At 43.9% G+C, this 18,031-nt stretch overlaps 1 protein-coding gene across 4 annotated transcripts in view; it reads left to right on the top strand.

Moving 5' to 3' along the window:
* RUSC2 (RUN and SH3 domain containing 2) overlaps nt 1–18,031 on the top strand; it is a 101,783-nt gene that overhangs the window by 63,927 nt on the left and 19,825 nt on the right. For 3 of the 4 annotated variants that reach the window (XM_075327065.1, XM_075327067.1, XM_075327066.1), the window contains exons 3-9: nt 4,269–5,051; nt 6,293–6,484; nt 7,873–8,007; nt 8,691–8,767; nt 13,845–14,019; nt 15,771–15,876; nt 15,971–16,017. In XM_075327065.1, coding sequence (XP_075183180.1) covers nt 4,269–5,051; nt 6,293–6,484; nt 7,873–8,007; nt 8,691–8,767; nt 13,845–14,019; nt 15,771–15,876; nt 15,971–16,017 — 1,515 coding nt within the window. The remainder of the gene's footprint in view (nt 1–4,268; nt 5,052–6,292; nt 6,485–7,872; nt 8,008–8,690; nt 8,768–13,844; nt 14,020–15,770; nt 15,877–15,970; nt 16,018–18,031) is intronic. The other variant, XM_075327068.1, reaches the window with a different exon arrangement.

Genomic DNA, 18,031 nt, shown 5'->3' on the forward strand with positions numbered 1-18,031 from the left:
CTGAAGTGATGAGGCCGAGTGGCCCCCCCAGCTCTCCAGGGCCCCGGCATTTGCCCGGGTATGCCGGGTGCTGACGCCGCCCCTGACACCAAGTGTGAGCCGTTCAATTACTGCAAACAGCTCGCACTGGGCTGAGCACCGAGCATACCTGAGCACAGTGATGCTGGCTCCAGTGATCAGCAAACATAAAGCATCTGAAGCCAAACTCTTTTTTTTTTGGGCAAAGTCTGTGTTCAGTACCAAAACCGAACCTCTGGTTCGCTCATCTCTACTCCTGACTCTATTTCGACTGATCACATGGATTATTTGTTGAACATTCATGGGAGGAGGGGAGGATCAAGCACTTGAATGTTCAACACACTTTTTGTAACGAGGGGAGAAAAGCCACTGCAAGTGGTGTCTGGCAGTGGCTTTTTCCTCTCTACATATGGAGAATACATGAACCCCTAGCTGAGCTGAGAGGTCATGTGTATGCTGGAGTTATGAAAGGTGGCAGTCATTTTGGCCAACAGCTATCTCATGTGTTTGGCCAGCTTTAGGTACCTAGGCTCAGCAGCCTATATAAAATATGATCAGCTTAGATTATACTTTCCAACAGTCCTGACTTTGTCAATAAAAGTCGACTGGATGACGGTAAAGCCGTAAAAAAAAAAAAAAATCACACCTAACGCTCTAGCGTATCCTGGAAAGAGAACCTATCACTGGATTTTTTTAATTTTAAACTGAGTACCTCCTCTGTGAGCTGATGCTCCACTGATTCCGGAATACTTTTTACTTTTCTTCTGTGCTCCTTTGTTCTCCCTGGTAATATAAGTGCACGTTAGCCTCTTTAACAACTGAGTGTGTACCACAGAATTACTCTATGGGTCCAGCCATGTTTTGGTTGGCCATTGTCAGAGGAGGAAAAGCAAACTCCTACAATGAAGTTCTGTGCTATATGTCCAGTTGGTTGAATGAAAATGTGCACATTTTTACCACGCCCCTAGCCACACCCATTTGGCATTGAGGGACATTCAGCAGATGCCCCGAACTATTCATTCATTCATATTCATTCATAGATGTAGAAGCCAGAACTTTCTCTGGATTCACATCAGCAACAAACATGTATCAAATATTGGGGAAAATGCTTAAAAAACACAGCAAACACTCAATTATTAGTATTAGGCCAGAGTCACACTTGTGAGTGCCTCGCGTGTAACTCGCGCGAGTCTCTCATTGAATCACCTGGCACGGACTCGCACTCTCCTGACAGGAGCGGGTCGGTTGCATGTATTTCTATGCAGTTGAGACGCTCCTGTCAGGAGAGTGTGAGTCCATGCTGGGTGACTCAATGAGAGACTCGCGCGAGTTACACGCGAGGCACTCGCAAGTGTGACTCCGGCCTTACATTGCATGTTGTGGACACCTGTAGAAAAAATGAAGCATTTACGCTACATGGTAACATGGCCTCAGCGTTACATTTTATTACATTTTTTTATGGGTTTAATATAGAAAAATAGTCAATCAAGCAATGTTTTTACACCATTTACCGATCCCCATAAATAATTATCTGATCACTGTGTTACTATTACAGGGACACCAAATATGTCCATGTTATTTGCTGATTTGTGATGTTTATTATACTTTTAAAAAGCGCACAAAAATTAAATTATTGTAATTTTTTTCTTATTTTTAGTAATTTTATTAGAATAAAAAAAATCTCTTGGATTCTCCCTCTAGAATACAGTACATATACTGTACAATGGGTCTCTATGTACCTATATACGGTAACTGACCAGAGGTTGCACTATAGCTTCAACTATTGAAAATTCTCCCTATGATGTCAGTAGAGTCTGTGGCTCAACAGCTAGGGCTCCTGTTCAAGTGTTTCAAAAATTGTTGATTTGAGACCCAAGAAGGAATGAATTTTTTTTTTTTTTACATTATATTTTTGTTATTTTTTTTCATTACTTTATAGTAGTTTTATAGGAACGGTTGGGAGCTATGCGTGCAACACGGACATGTGAATGAGACCTAATACTGAGTAAATAATCCATCCAGGTAGTTTGGCAGCAGAGAATTGTTCATTTTTCCTGCTGAATTGAGCCTGTGCAGGTGTTGGTGATGACTTTAACTAATCACCGGCAATACTCAGGTCTGGTATAAAAGGGCTGAAAAAAGTCCACAAGATGATGTGTCTCTGTCTGCTCCTGGGAAATTGGCTGTGAGTAAAGCAATTGTTTGGTTAGGAGCCAAGTGCTAGGCCCAGCATTGAGGAGTCAGGATTTGGACTGTTCAGTTAGTGGCCAGATGGTCTAGGGTTTATTTTTTGTTCCATGTATTTTGTTTTGTTTTTTATCTGGAACCAATAAAAATGGCTGTGGCGAGTTATACCAATGCAGACTAACCCACGAGATGGCAATCCCGTGATCACCGCATACAGGGACATGCTCATACACAGGTTATCGTGTACAGTGACGCGCTCATACACAGGTCACCGCACACAGGGACGCCCTCATACACAGGTCACCGCGTACAGTGACCCAGTCATACACAGGTCACCGCGTACAGGAAAGCGCTCATACACAGGTCACCGCGTAGTACAGGGACGCGCTCATACACAGGTCACCGCGTACAGGGACACGCTCATACACAGGTCACCGCATACAGGGACGCCCTCATACACAGGTCACCGCGTACAGTGACCCAGTCATACACAGGTCACCGCGTACAGGGAAGCGCTCATACACAGGTCACCGCATACAGGGACGCCCTCATACACAGGTCACCGCGTACAGTGACCCAGTCATACACAGGTCACCGCGTACAGGGAAGCGCTCATACACAGGTCACCGCGTACAGGGAAGCGCTCATACACAGGTCACCACGTACAGGGACGCGCTCATACACAGGTCACCGCGTACAGGGACACGCTCATACACAGGTCACCGTGTACAGGGAAGCGCTCATACACAGGTCACCGCGTACAGGGAAGCGCTCATACACAGGTCACCGCGTACAGGGACGCGCTCATACACAGGTCACCGCGTACAGGGACGCGCTCATACACAGGTCACCGCGTACAGGGACGCGCTCATACACAAGTCACCGCGTACAGGGACGTGCTCATACACAGGTCACCGCATACAGGGACGCGCTCATACACAGGTCACCGCATACAGGGACGCGCTCATACACAGGTCACCACGTACAGGGACGCGCTCATACACAGGTCACCATGTACAGGCAGGCGCTCATACACAGGTCACCGCGTACAGGGACGCGCTCATACACAGGTCACCGCGTACAGGGACGCGCTCATACACAAGTCACCGCGTACAGGGACGTGCTCCTACACAGGTCATCGCGTACATGGACTCACTTATACACAGGCGATTGCATACAGTGATGCACTCATACACATGTTACCGTGTACAGGGACGCAGTCATACACGCGTCATCGCGTACAGGTACTCATTCATACACAGGTCACCATGTAAGAATGCCCTTCATTGGGACCTAAGGCTGCACATAGAATAAAACATATTGCATTTTACTGCTATGGTGACATTTCTGCCTGACCCATGGATATGTGCTCCACTTTAGTTAAATTTAATCCTCAAGTTTCCTAAAATATCTAAGAAGCAGAGTGATAGCTCATTTCCTGCAGCTGCTCGCACTTCTGTGTAAAGGTCTTTTCTCAAGGTATGGGACTGCCTGCAGCGGGCTCCTCAGAGGTGTACACTGTCTGCTTCCTGCTCTCTGGTTGGTGATACAGCACACTGCAGCCTCTTGTTACGACTGCTCCACCAATCACAGTTAATACTGGTGAGCAGGGGCGTAACCACAATAGGTTTTTGGGCTGCAGTTGCACTTGGGTCCTGGGCCCTAACGGAAAAAAAAGTTCCTTTGTCCTATATAAAAAGACCATTTCTATTAAAGGCTCACAGTAATTGGGGGTGCTGTTGGAGCTTCTGCATTGGGACCCATGAGCGTTGAGTTATGCTACTGCAGGTGAGGCCCAGGGCTGTCTACTGGTGTAAACCCTGAATTTATTGCCCTTGTGATGGCCCTAGTGTAGAAAATAGCACTATTCTGCATATTGTGGCTCTTCAAATGTTATAAAATTACAAGTCCCATCATGACCTGAGGTTGCAGAACCCTGGTGTAAAGGATTACACAGGAGAGGGGGTAGGTTGCAGAGAGGAAAGCAGTTGAAATTCATAATAATATTTAATAGTATTATTGCAACATAACCTTATAGACTGTTGTCTCATGTCGTCACACAGGTATGGGAGCAGAAGCCAAGCCAGTTTTCCGCTACAGCAAAGATCAGCGTCCAACCACCTTACCGATACAACCATTTGTGTTCCAGCATCATTTTAGCAAACCTAAAACTCGCCCCCTGCACAGTCACTTCACCTCCAGCCTGTCCCAACTGTACGGACTGTCCAGCAATAGATCATCCAGTCAACATAGTGTGTCAGAATCCCAGTCCTCAGCACCAGGCACTCTGGCAGGGCAGATGGAGGTCAATGGTGGCCACAGAATGATCAATGTGCCTGGAAAACTTTCTCTGGATGGACTGACGACCATCGGAGATGAACAGAATGCTAAGCAAGCACCAGAAACAACTAGACCATCTCCACTGGGCAGTTATTCTCCAATCCGGAGTAACGCCACGTTCTTTCAAAGTATGGACTCTGGTTCCTCCAGTTCTCCGTCTCCAGAAAAAGCCAAGGAGAACCAACCACCTCGAAGTCGTTCCTGTCCAGCATCAGCCAATCTTCTGCCTTTAAGAGCCACACAGGTCCGAGGCACCACATTACCTGGAGCTGCCAAACCCACTCGGAAATATGATGGGTCTCCCAAGATAGACACTCAAAGGCCACTTGTCAAAAGGGAACCACTCAAGGAACCAAGCACACAAGTCTCAAAGCACGGACTTCCACCCATTAATTCTCTGCCACTTCTGAACACAGTTCTCCATGAGACTACCCAGCCTAGCCAAAATGAAGAGGACAAACCAAAACGAGTCCCTGAAAATATCATGATATCCAGACCTGTAAATGGTATGAAAATTATGTGGATTACTTTTTGGCTCCTGACTATTCCTGATGTTAAGTCTAATGCACAGAATCAGGCTGTATTTAGAAGGAACAATCTTAAATAGTAATTTTTGAAATTGTAGGCTTTCAGAAGGACCTGTCACTTGCCATAAATTGTGTATATATTTTTTTTTTTAACCTGGTGTAGATGCCACCTTTTTAATGACGTTTTTCTAGTTCTTCTCAGATCCTGAGATATGGCACCCTCTTCTCCACACAGAAATTTGGTGCTTTTAGCCAAGAGGGTGATATCCTAAGATCTACTCTATGGGAGTAGTCTTGAGGACCCCACCTAGTTGACTGAAAGAATTAGACTTTTATACTGGAAATAGGGTCCCATATCTCAAGAATGCAGGAGAAATATAAAAGCTAGATTCAGGAGAACAGTGGCATTTACATCACTTGACAAAAAAACAAATTACAAACTTATGGCAAGTGGCAGGGCCACTTTAAAAAAAAACAACAACTTTTTACAATCAACTAATTCTTGAAGAAATTGATTTCAGTCTTTAAGCTATCATTAAATTGTTAGAGCAGGATGTGTGGATGTGTTATCATCAAGAACAAGAACACATGGAGACTGTATTTGACACTTGTGTATGCCCTCTATGTGGCAATATTGATAAAAATGTAAAATATGAATACTGATTCTGCACTGTCTCCTTGTTATGGTCAGCTTGGAATCCAGTCTTTCTCTGTCAAGGTTTTCCACCATAGTAAAGAGCATATGCCTGGGCTTCTAGAGTAGGATTGTAAAAGGAGGGCATCTTAGAGTAGAAGGCCTTCTAGTAAATATCACACTGGGGCCTTTTTCCTGATTTTGGTCCACAAGGGCATCCTAAGATTATATTTGTCCACAAGGGCATACTAAGCTTAATTTTTACCCTTCCTTCCCATATTATTTTGGAATCAAGTTTAGCTTGGTCCTTGTGTAGAGTATTTTTCACCACTCAAGGTTGAGGGTTATGGAGCCAATGTGACCTCAGCCCCCTGTCTTGTTGGATCCCATAGGAGCTCACTTGCATGATTTATCTGTCTGCCAAGATATTATTTATTCTTCTCCTACTATCACTAATAATCACTATGGGGGACACTGGGATTTTGATTGCGGCTCTTTTCATGTGTCCTCTACCTCTTCACTAACCCTGGTCACTTTTCCTTCTCTTTCCTCTCCTTCTCTCTGCTTGTCTGTGGCCACTGTGTAGCCAATCACCTGTCCCCTCAAGCACTGAAGTGGAGGGAGTATAGGCGTCGGAACCCATTGGGCCTTGAACGAGTTCATGGCCTACCAGTTCTGTCTGGAAGTCTTGACAGAAGGCAGGAAACGAAGATAGTGAGAAGGAACCATTTCTTCGACTTTCCAAGCAGTATCAGTGGAAACCATTTACGCCTCAACGGTGGGAAGCGAATCCTGCTGATTAATATGAGTGTGTGAAGGACATAAAATGGGTGGTATAAGACTGGGTTAATAATTATGAAACCATAAATCAATGAAGAAGTGAATGATAGAATGAACATGTGAAGAGACATCTGAAAATGAATGGATGAATGAATGAATGAATAAATCAATATCAAAATGAATGTGTTTAAAGGGAACCAGTCACCAGGATTTTCCTATATAACCTAAAGCCAGTGCTATACTGGCACTATCAGGCTGAGTCTATACATACATTTAGGTGTCAGCTCGGATGTTTAGGTTTTGAAATCGAAGAAAGTAAAGTTTATAAAATTATCAGCTTCTTGAGTGACAGCAGCTGAGGATCAGATAATATCTGGGGGGTATTCATAGTTATCCCCTCCCCCTGTTAGAATTAGCATAAGTATTATACCATAGATTTAAATTTTGACTTGGTCATACCCATGTCACTAGAAGGGGCGGGGCCTCAGCCAACAGAAAAATGTTGCTTCCTGGTATCGACTTTTTTGGCTGAGGCCCCGCCCCTTCTTGTGCACCTATGTTTTCAACTCTGCCCGCAATAGGGCAGAGTGAAGTGCGCCTGCGCGAGCTGGCAATGTCTCTGCGCAGGCGCAAGCTTTTTCCCATCTACGTGGATGGCGCCTTAGGAGTCATCCACGTCAATCATCAAAGGAGGATGGCGATCAGTGCTGAAAGGAAGGACAGAAGTCGAGAAATAGGATGCTCATGGGACCGGATCCAAGGATTAGCATGCATAGCAGGAGATTTTATAAAGGTATTTGTGGGGTCTATAGGGGGACTCAGGGGGACAACATGCACCTTTATATAATGCAGCACAGGTGCTGCTTAAGGGGCTAGTTTTGGTTTATAGCGCCAAAATCTGGTGACAGCTTCCCTTTAATGATTTGTATAAATAGATCTAAGAAGGACAGATATGAAGGGAGAAAAGGTAAGGAATTAATACCTAGAATACAACATGGTGTCAATGAGTGAATGAATGAATGAAGGAAGGAATGAATACATCAGTGTATTATATAGTGAGTTTTAAATTAGAACAATTGTTTTGTACAATTTGTAGAATTACAAAATTATGTTTCATATTCAGATACTGATCTAATAATAAATGAATGGAATCTAACGGTATTATCCGGTTTGGATGAATGATTGAACATCGAGCAATATGGAGGGAGAACATGTCAGATCCCCGAGATGTCTATTATGTTGATGTCACATTATTTCCCATCTGTTCCTCCATCTATCATTATTATGCCATTTTGAATTAACGCCTCGACTGTCTGATTCTCCTCGCTGTTAGCCTATTTCACTTTTTTTTTTTCTAAAAATACATGTTTTTTTCCCCTTTTGCAGGTAAACCTTCAGCTTTGATCTCTAGTGACTTTTTCCCAGACTACTTCTCAGTGACGGAGCGCCCCCCGGCGGAGTTCTGTCTGTCCCCAGACAGCAGCATTGAATCTGTGTCGATAGACCTCATACAGAAGAGAGGTAAGATCATTGGTATATGTAGGGGACACCTATAAGGAGTATAAAAATTAGGCCCCTTTCGGCTGCTGCTTGACCCCATCCCAATCCTACCACTTGGGACAGGAGGTCTTGGCGCCCCAACCCATTTGCACTAGTGGAGATCATACTCCTCTGATATGGAGAAAAAATAATCCAGAATGTGTCCGTCTTTTTTTCCAGGGGGCGCATTGCTGATTCTACAGTACAAATTCCCATAATCACAGTTGATATTAAAAGGGCATTCTCATCTCCAAGATCCTATCTGTATATGTAGTAGACGTAAGAATATTAGCAAATCCCTCCAATTAGAAATGTAGTATAGTTTTCCTGATGAGTTTTGTCATTTACCTCATGTGCAGGGCATTGCAGCTTAGGTATCCATGGCTAAAACACTAGCAACTAACTGTCCCTATATGCGCTGCTGTAACTTTGGATACCTAAGCTACTATAATGCATGCATGGCCGTCACTTTGGATACCTAAGCTACTGCAATGCCCTGCACATGAGGTAAGTGACAGCTAATCAGGAGTACTATACTACATTTCTAATTAGAGGTATTTGCTAATATTATTATACCTATTAGGATCTTGAAGATGGCAATAACACTTTAATGATACAGGCATTTTAGAAATAACTTGTCACTATTTTACACTTTTTTTCCCCAGGGCTGGTGAAGGCTGTGAACACGGCAGTAGACCTGGTTGTGGCTCACTTTGGAACAAGCCGGGACCCAGGAGTGAAGGTTGGGCACTATAGCACTATAGCAAAAATATCTGATCCTTATACAATAATCTCACATGCAGGATTAAATACTCTATAATAAAGAACATTGGAGAAGGCCCAGAACCCGTGTTTTCGTTTATGTTCGTCTCCATAATGATACTTCTGGAAATCCATTGTCCTCGTAGAGAATTTAGGTCTAGATCAATCACAATCTTAACTTTTACACATACATAAATATTTGAAGAGTAACCATCATTTTAATTTTTATTTCATAAATCAATAGTACACATCAATATAAGCAACTATGCAATATATCTTATCAGGGAAATCTGATTCTATCACCTCCTGCATTGATTTTTTTCAATCTTAAAGGAGTTTTCCCACGAACAAAGTTAATTGTAAAGTTCTTTTTAATCAATAGATCGTGGAATAACAATAAGTTTCACAATTGGATTTGTTTAAAAACAATGTTCCTGTGCTGAGATAACCTTATATGTGTGTCCCTGCTGTGTACTGTGTAATGGCCGTGTCTGACTGTACAGGGACATGGTCTGATCATACCACAGCTCCTGCGGCGGGGAGGACACAAAAGATTATAAAGACATCGCAATGCAAGATCACAATTGATTCTTTCTGTGAGGTAAAACATTTCCATGCCGGTTTTTAAAAAATGTTTGACCTCAAAGAAGGAATTTTCAATCCCGTGCTGTAATGTGTATATAATTTTTTACTTCCTCTCCTGCCCCAAAGCTGTGGTATGATCAGACCATGTTCCTGTACAGTCAGACATGGCCATTACACAGTACACGGCAGGGACACATATATATGACTATCTAAGCACAGGAAGATTTTTTTAAACATCCAATTGGGGAAATTATTATTATTCCAAGATCGATTGATGAAAATGAACTTTGCTCTTGGGAAAACCCCTTTAATTCTTGAGTAAAAGCTTCAGGGAAGACAGATTTTCCAATTACTGAGATAAGAGATGACAGTTAGTGCTTATAAGATTCTATATAGAGGAGAAGGGTGAAGGGCTAGAGGCAAACACAGATGTTCTGCTGCAAGTTCTCCCAGAGATCTGGATGGTTGCCAATAGATCCAGTCAGGGGCATAACGACCTCGGTTGCAGGGGCTGCGACCGGTCCCAGGGGTACAGGGGCCCTCCGACCCCTGTGCATCTTTCAGCTGGATGTGCGTCCAAGGGCGCACATCCAGCTGAAATCCATTGCAGCCAGTAGCGTAACTACCGGGGGAGCAGAGGGTGCGGTCGCTCCGTGCTCAGAGGGGGCCCACCTTGAGCTACTGTTAAGGCGGCATTACACGCTACGATTTATCTGACGATATGTCGTCGGGGTCACAGTTTCCGTGATGCACATCCGGCATAGTTAGCAATGTTTTTGCGTGTGACACCTACGTGTGAACGATCGCAATTAGGTTGAAAATCGTTGATCCTTGACCCGTTGTTCGTCGTTTGGATCGCAGCAGACATATTGCCCTCTTTTGTCAACCTGCCAACGACGAACAACATCCACACGACCGCCTTGGGCACACAATATATCGCTGGTTGCTGTTGCGTCGTCGGTGAGATGTGTACGTGTGACCGCTAATAAACGACATATGTGCGATCTCATCAAATCGTAACAACGATCTGGGCGTGTCACATCGCTAATGAGATTGTCAGATAAATTGTAGCGTGTAATGCGGTCTTTACTGTTAGCTATATTGGCATGCACAGAGTTCCGATATAGCTAATCTATAAGCTTCCAGGACCCTGGAGTAGGTGAATATATGATGTTTTTTTAATGTAGTAAAGGCCCATTCTTGGGGACATTTTATTTATTTATATATATATATATATATATAATATATATATCAGGATGGGGCTAAGGCTGCGGGACATATATATAACACATAAATACCAGGATGGGACCCAGGCTCAAGCTGGGGGACATATGTATAATATATATGTATGTACCAGGGTGGGGCCCAGGTTTAGGCTGGGGGATGTGTATAATATATATATACCAGGATGGGGCCGGCCTAGGCTCATGCTGGGGGACATATATACCAAGATGGGAGACATATTTACCAGGATGGGCTCAGGATGAAAGCATATATATCATGCTGAGGACATATATCCCAGGAAGGGGGAGCAGGATGAGGGAGATATATGCCAGGATTTAGCACATATATACCACAATGGAAGAGATATATATAAATATAATATATATATATATATATATATATATATATATATATATATATATATATATATACATATACACCGGGATGGAAACCATTTACAGTATACCAGGATGGAAACATGTATGCCAAGATGGAGGCCATATATACTGGGATGGGCCCCGGGTGAGGGCATATATACCAGGGTTTGGGACGTATATACTAGGATGGGGACATATTATTATCATTATATTTATAGCACTGTTAAATCCATGGTGCTACACATGAGGATATATCAGGATAAGCCCAGAATGGGGGTCATATATTCCGGGATGGGGGACATATATACCAAGGATGGCCCAGGATGGGGGCATTACTACAAGAAGGAGGTATTACTACATAATGGGAGGGGGGGGGGAATATAAAAATATATATTTTTAAAGGATTTAGAATACTATAAAGTCCCGCACATCTGAATAACATGCAAGAGGGGGGCCCAGGCCCAAATCTTGCACCTGGGCCCACCAGACTCTAGTTATGTCACTGGATCCAGTGTTCCTATGATAACACTGAACTGACTGAACAAAAGTACACTAAGTTTTGTCATGGGGACACTGGCAAAAAAGCTTTTGGCATGTGAAAAATTCCAAACTGATAAAATAACAGTTTCCTTTTTTGAATCGCTCGCTTTGTATACTGCCCCCTAGTGGAAAACATAAAAAATACATTAATGATCCTTCTTAAAGAAATAGCTTGCATTGTTTCTCTGGATGGGAAAACTATCTGATAAAGTTAATTGATTCATCTTAGAATATTTCTCAGCGATTGATCAGGTTACAGCTAAACTGGGGAGAGTCCATGTTCCTATTGACAGTGCTGCAGTCAGTTATATGAGATGTTGTGATATCGATTAACTGTTATCTATAGATCAGCAATTACATATACAAACCACGGGAAATGTAAAGGTTACAGTGCCTGCGAATCCAATATCGCTGATACTTTCAGCTGTCAGTTATAATTGATTATATACAGTATACTGAGCATACATACACCAAATATGTGAGTACAAAATAGTTATATGCCTAATCCCTGCCACACCGAATGCTCCAATTAATGCAAAATTATACACTACCCTCCGCTTTACAGACAGGGATGACAAAGTATACTTGTATCATCAGTGTATATATATTTGTATGTGTGTATATATGTACCGTCCCCGTGTCAGCAGCCGGGCTGCTCTGATCCGGATCCGTGGTGGCTCGAGGGGCGTCCGGACCCGAGGGTCTCGCGGCCACTCGAATAGAAAAAGGGGGTATTTACAGGGGAGTGTTGTATGGAATAGTTTGTGACGCCACCCTTGGTGTGTGGTAAGGTGGAGTACCACCTCTGCAGCTGGGAGTACCCAGGGGCTATGGAGTGGGCAGCCAGGTGTTTAACCCCTCCATGGGTAGAGGGGAATGCCCCGGGGCTCGGTGATGATGACAGGGAGATGCCGTTGGGGAGGTAAGGGTCACTTCCGTACTCACTCAGTCCAATAACGCTGACACCGACAACTGTAGTAAACCAAAGTTCTGGACACCGCTGCCGCTGAGGGGGAGCACGCCTGGGTCCCATTGCCGTTAGAGTTGCCTGTTGATCTGTGACCTTTCACTTGGCACCTTGTTTCTCTCTGGTTGGTCCCTGTAGCCTGAAACTAGTCGGGTCCCGCTCCCCAGTATGGCTAACTGGGTGAGCTTGCTCTCAGGGTTCACGCTTGGGATTTCTTGGACCATATTTGTGGAAAGTCCTATCCGTCTCGTTGCGCTAGTACCCCGATTTTGGAGCGGGTGAAGAGCGAATCTTGAAGGCTCCGTTCTCGTCGGGTAAAATGTCAGGTTGCCTGAAGCTACTCCCTGACCTAGGGTCCACGTACCCGTCGTGCCCTGGTCTCAGCCCGGTGATGGTACAAGGCCGCTGGCTGTCCTCCACGACAATGCCATGCCCCTTGTCATGATCCCCTGCGACCGGGGGTCCAGCTCCTACCAGGCCCAGACCAACGTCTGCTACCTAGTACTTCACGGAGCCCAGCTCCTGACCTCCTCTCACTTTCACTGACTTTCACTAACTGACTGACTCCTGACACTCCTGACCTCCCCTTAACCAACCCCCCAAGTGGACGACCCTATTTCACTCAGGCCGTCCACTGGTGTGTCTGGTGGGTGTGGTGCAGAGTGTTCCTAGGATTTTGATTTGCTGGTTTTGGCAACACCATCTGGTTAGGGACCCGTAACCAAGGAGGAGGTGGATATTGCACATAAGGGCAGATTGCACAATTCCCTGTGACGACCTGATAGGCCAGGGCGTCACATATTTGTGTGTGTGTATATATATTTGTATATATGTGTGTGTATATATAATATATACGCGGAGCCTTGTATAACCTCTACTTTGTTGGGAATTATCTTCAGATCCTCAGGCACTCTTTATTTGCTCCTGAGACATCCGAGAGAACATTTTTATGGTTGATTGTATAGTTTATTTCCTTAAATTTAGTTACCTTTTAATATTTTAAAATTTAAAGGGCATGTTTTTACATATGGAGGTAGTGCTATGACTGTAGAGGTGCTTGCCCCCAATAAAAATGTAGTGTAGAAGTCCTATGCAAATCAGGCGGGAAGTACATCGGGGATGTGTCAGTGAGTTTATACTGCCTCCTCCCAGCGCAGTGACATGCCCCCATCCTAATTTGCATATGTCTTCCACACTAGATTTCTCATGACTGGCACATCGGATCGCTACAAAAAGGATAACCATTGTTTTGGAGCGGGGGGACAAGCGTCGATACAGCCATTCTGCTATTTTCATATGTAAAAACGTGCTGAAAGGCTACCTATAATTTCAATGTAAGAATATTTTTCTATGCATTTTGACAGGCCAAACTGGGAAACAGCTCCGTAAGCCCCAACATTGGACATCTGATCCTGAAGTACCTGTGTCCGGCCATCAGGGACATCCTGAGTGATGGGTTGAAGCCTTGTGTGTTGGATGTTATTATTGGACAGAGAAGAAACATGCCATGGACCGTGGTGGAGGCATCCACACAATTAGGTATGGTCATCACCAGTACTAAATAACCGCGTAGTCGGAGGACGGCCGTGCTAAGAGACTTCATTTTATCCTCAGCAAACAGACCATCAGATAGGACTCCACATTAGATTATATCTGTATCGAAAAAAAAAAAGCGCAAAACTAATTTACCAGCTGTCCTGTCATATCAGTCCCCATCTTAGACAATTTTTGGATTTAGTTTTTTTTATATACTGGCTGTAGACCCCGGCATTGCCTCGGATAGTAAATACGTTTTTCTCTGTCTCTCTCCCTCGCTCTCACTCTCCCTTCCTGTCTGTCTGTCACCCTCTCTGTCTGTCTGTCACCCTCTCTGTCTGTCTGTCTGTCACCCTCTCTGTCTGTCTGTCACCTTCTCTGTCTGTCTGTCACCCTCTCTGTCTGTCTGTCACCCTCTCTGTCTGTCTGTCACCTTCTTTGTCTGTCTATTCACTCTGTCTGTCTCTCTCCCTGTATGCCTATCTCTCTCTGTGTCTCTGTCTCTGTTTCTCTCTGTCTCACTCCTTGTCTGCCTCTCTCTGTCTATCTCTCTGTTTGTCTATCCATTTCTCTCTTTCTCTCTCCATCTGTCTCTCTGTCTCGGTCTGCCTCTCTCTCTGTTCTGTCTCTTTCTCTGTCTCTTCTCTTTCTGTCTGTCTCTATCGATGTCTCTCTGTCTCTATCCATCTCTCTGTCTCTCTCTCTGTCTCTCTCTATCCATCTAAGTCTCTATGTTTTTCTCTATTCTTCCCTCTCTGTCTCTCGGTCTCTCTCTATCCGTCTCTCTCTGTCTCTCTCCCTGTCTCCCTCTCTCTATCTGTCTCTTTGTCTCGGTCTGCCTCTCTCTTTGTATCTTTCTCTGTCTCTTCTCTCTCTGTCTCTCTATCCATCTCTCTGTCTGTCTCTTTCTATCTCTGTCTCTCTCTATCCATCTCTCTCTCTGTCCCTCTCTGTCTCTCTCTTTCCATCTAAGTCTATGTTTTTCTCTATCCTTCTCTCTGTGTGTCTGTCTATCTATCTCTGTCTGTCTCTCTCTCTCTCTCTCTGTCTCTCTTTATTTTTATTTTCACTTTTGACAATTAATATTTTTTTTTTTATTAATTTTCACTTTTTTTTTAACTTGAACCTGCGATACTTCAGTATTAGAAAAAATAAGGAATATCACAATCTCATATGAAGGGAGCACCAAGATGGCAGCAATGGGTCTTCAGCAGGTTCCTGGTTGCAATGGCAATTCATTTGCACTATGCAATCTCGCCCACAACCATCCCATGACTAATATTTACATCATGGAGGGGGAAGGAGTTTAAGAGGTTGTCCAGTTTAGGAATAGCATTTTCAGATACCTATATGGAGAATTCTGAGATAGTAGAGGGTCCTCTCTTGACTGAGTAGTAAGTGGTTACATAGATCCTCTTTGGCGTTGCAGGACTTGTCCTGTTCTGTCTTACAGAAAACTCCCCAAATTAAAAGGACAGGGTGTAATACCCTCATTTACCTATGAGGGCACTGCAATGAAGTTGAAGACCTACTGCCAGGTTTCTTAAAGTTGAGGCACACTTTGTGATCTGCTTACGGTCAAGAGACCCTTCTAACAAGTAGGGATTGTCCACAGGTAATAGATTAGTAAAAATAAATTAATTTAGGTGGAGAAGCTAAATTTTAAAAAAGACACCGTCACATTTTTAAAATTGAATGTTAAATATGTAAATATGGAGTATTGGAGCGGTCACTCATCCACATATCTTCTTCAGGTCCTTCCACCAAACTGCTGCACACTCTGTGCCAAAAAGTGAACCAGTACTCCGAGTTGTCAAATCACAACCTACGCTTCAACGCCTTCATTTTCGGTCTTCTCAAGTAAGTCCCTAGTTCTGCTGTGGACCCTTTCACATGTACTGGAGCTGCTGCTCTCCTTCAGGTCCTAACAAGATCTTCGTTTGTTTTTTTTCAGTATTCGTTCACTTGAATTCTGGTTTAATCACCTGTATAACCATGAAGGTAAGTACGGTAGATCTGGTTACTCATCCTGCTGAGCAACTCATGTAAGTGATGAACACTACAGCTGCATGCAAGCCTTACATCACTAAGCACAAGCCTCGAATGAGGTGGTGTAAGGCACACCAATACTACACTCAGTGGAAAACTGTGGTGTAAGGCACACCAATACTACACTCAGTGGAAAACTGTGGTGTAAGGCACACCAATACTACACTCAGTGGAAAACTGTTGTGTAGAGTGACAAATCACAATTCTCTATATGACCGTCTGATGGACAGGATGAGTCTATTATTTCCAGGGTTTTGGACATGTGAAAAGGGTTCATATACTTATAAATACATATAGTATATAAAAGATACAAAACATACAATAAATATAACCTAACAGTTACAGACTGGTACAGATTGGGAGAGAACCCAATCCTCATGGGCTTACAGTCCACAAAATATTGGGGAAGGAGAGCGTGGTTCTTGGGTGGCAGCAGCACCGGTGGTAGTGACGTGGCAGTGGGTTGTTGTAGACTGTAGGCTTTTTTGAAGAGAGTTTTCAGCTAACATCCCAAGGTTTCACTCACAGAAGATAATCTGATATGCTGTGCTAGTGAATTCAAGGGGATTGGGATGCTCGAGAAAAACAGGCAGATTGTAGTGTGAGGAACGTACAAAGGGGAAATAAAGAAATAAGGAGTTCTTGTGAGGACCGAGAATAGGTGTAGGGAGGTATCGGGAGATTAGATCAGAGATGTAAGAGGGAGACATATTCTGGAGAATAGGTCAAAGATGTTTAGGTAATTGGAAAGCAGTGAAGAGATTGTCAGAGGGTAGAGACGAAGGAGTAGCAAGGAAAGAGGTGGATTAATTAGGTAGGAAAGGTAAAGACAATATGGAGAGGTGTGGGAGTGTTAGTTGGAAGACCACAGAGGAGGATGTTTCAGTAGTCGAGGGTAGAGATGATGAGGGCATGGACTAACATATTAGTTCAATCTAGATTGAGGGTTAAAGAAAGGACAAATTCTAAAAATATTTCCGAGTCGGAGAAGGCAGTAAGGGCTTGGACATGTGGTCTGAAGGAAATAGCTGAGGCAAGGGTTACACTGAGACAGTAGACTTGTGAGACAGAGGAAAGCGTCATTTAATGTGATAGGTAAATCTGGTTAAGGGAGGTTGAGTGAGATGAAGGAAAGATGATAGGTTTGGTTTTGTCCACATTGAGCTTTAGGATGGAGAAGGAGCATAAAGCTGATGGACATTCTGGGATTCTGGACAGCAGAGAGGTGACATGAGCCAGAATGGTAAATCTAAGTATCATCAATGTATACATGGTACTGGAAGCCATGGAACTTTGAGTTGTCCCAAGCCAAACTTATACATACAGAAGAGGTCCAAGGGCAGAGCCTTGAGGGACACCAACAGATGAGGAGGTACTGTGAAAATGGGAGATGCTAACTGTGTGGTTTGTGAAGTATGAAGATATCCAGTGGAGGGCAAGGTCTGTGATGTGAAAGGAAGAGAGGACCTGTACTAAGGGGAAGTGGTCATCTGTGTCAAAATCAGAGTACAGGTCAATGAGCAGTAGTAGGTCGGCATATTGTCTAATAGTTTTAGCTTTTATTAAGTCATTGGTAACTTTAGTTAGAGAAGTTGGAGATGGAAACTGGATTGTAGTTGGTCAAAAAGGGGTTTAGATGAGAGTTGGAGGAAAGTTTAATGTGGACATGTAGGTCAAGGATTTTTGAGGTTAATGGGATTAGTGATATGGGGCTGTAGCTGGACTAAGGGGTACTTTGCACACTACGACATCGCAAGCCGATGCTGCGATGCCGAGCGCAATAGTCCCCGTCGCAGCTGCGATATCATTGTGATAGCTGCCGTAGCGAATATTATCGCTACGGCAGCTTCACATGCACTCACTTGCCGTGCGACGTCGCTGTGGCCGGCGAACCGCCTCCTTATTAAGGGGGCGGGTCGTGCGGCGTCACTGCGACGTCACACGGCAGGTGGCCAATAGTAGCGGA

The sequence above is a fragment of the Anomaloglossus baeobatrachus genome, chromosome 1 (assembly GCF_048569485.1).
Source record: "Anomaloglossus baeobatrachus isolate aAnoBae1 chromosome 1, aAnoBae1.hap1, whole genome shotgun sequence".
NCBI lineage: Eukaryota > Metazoa > Chordata > Amphibia > Anura > Aromobatidae > Anomaloglossus > Anomaloglossus baeobatrachus.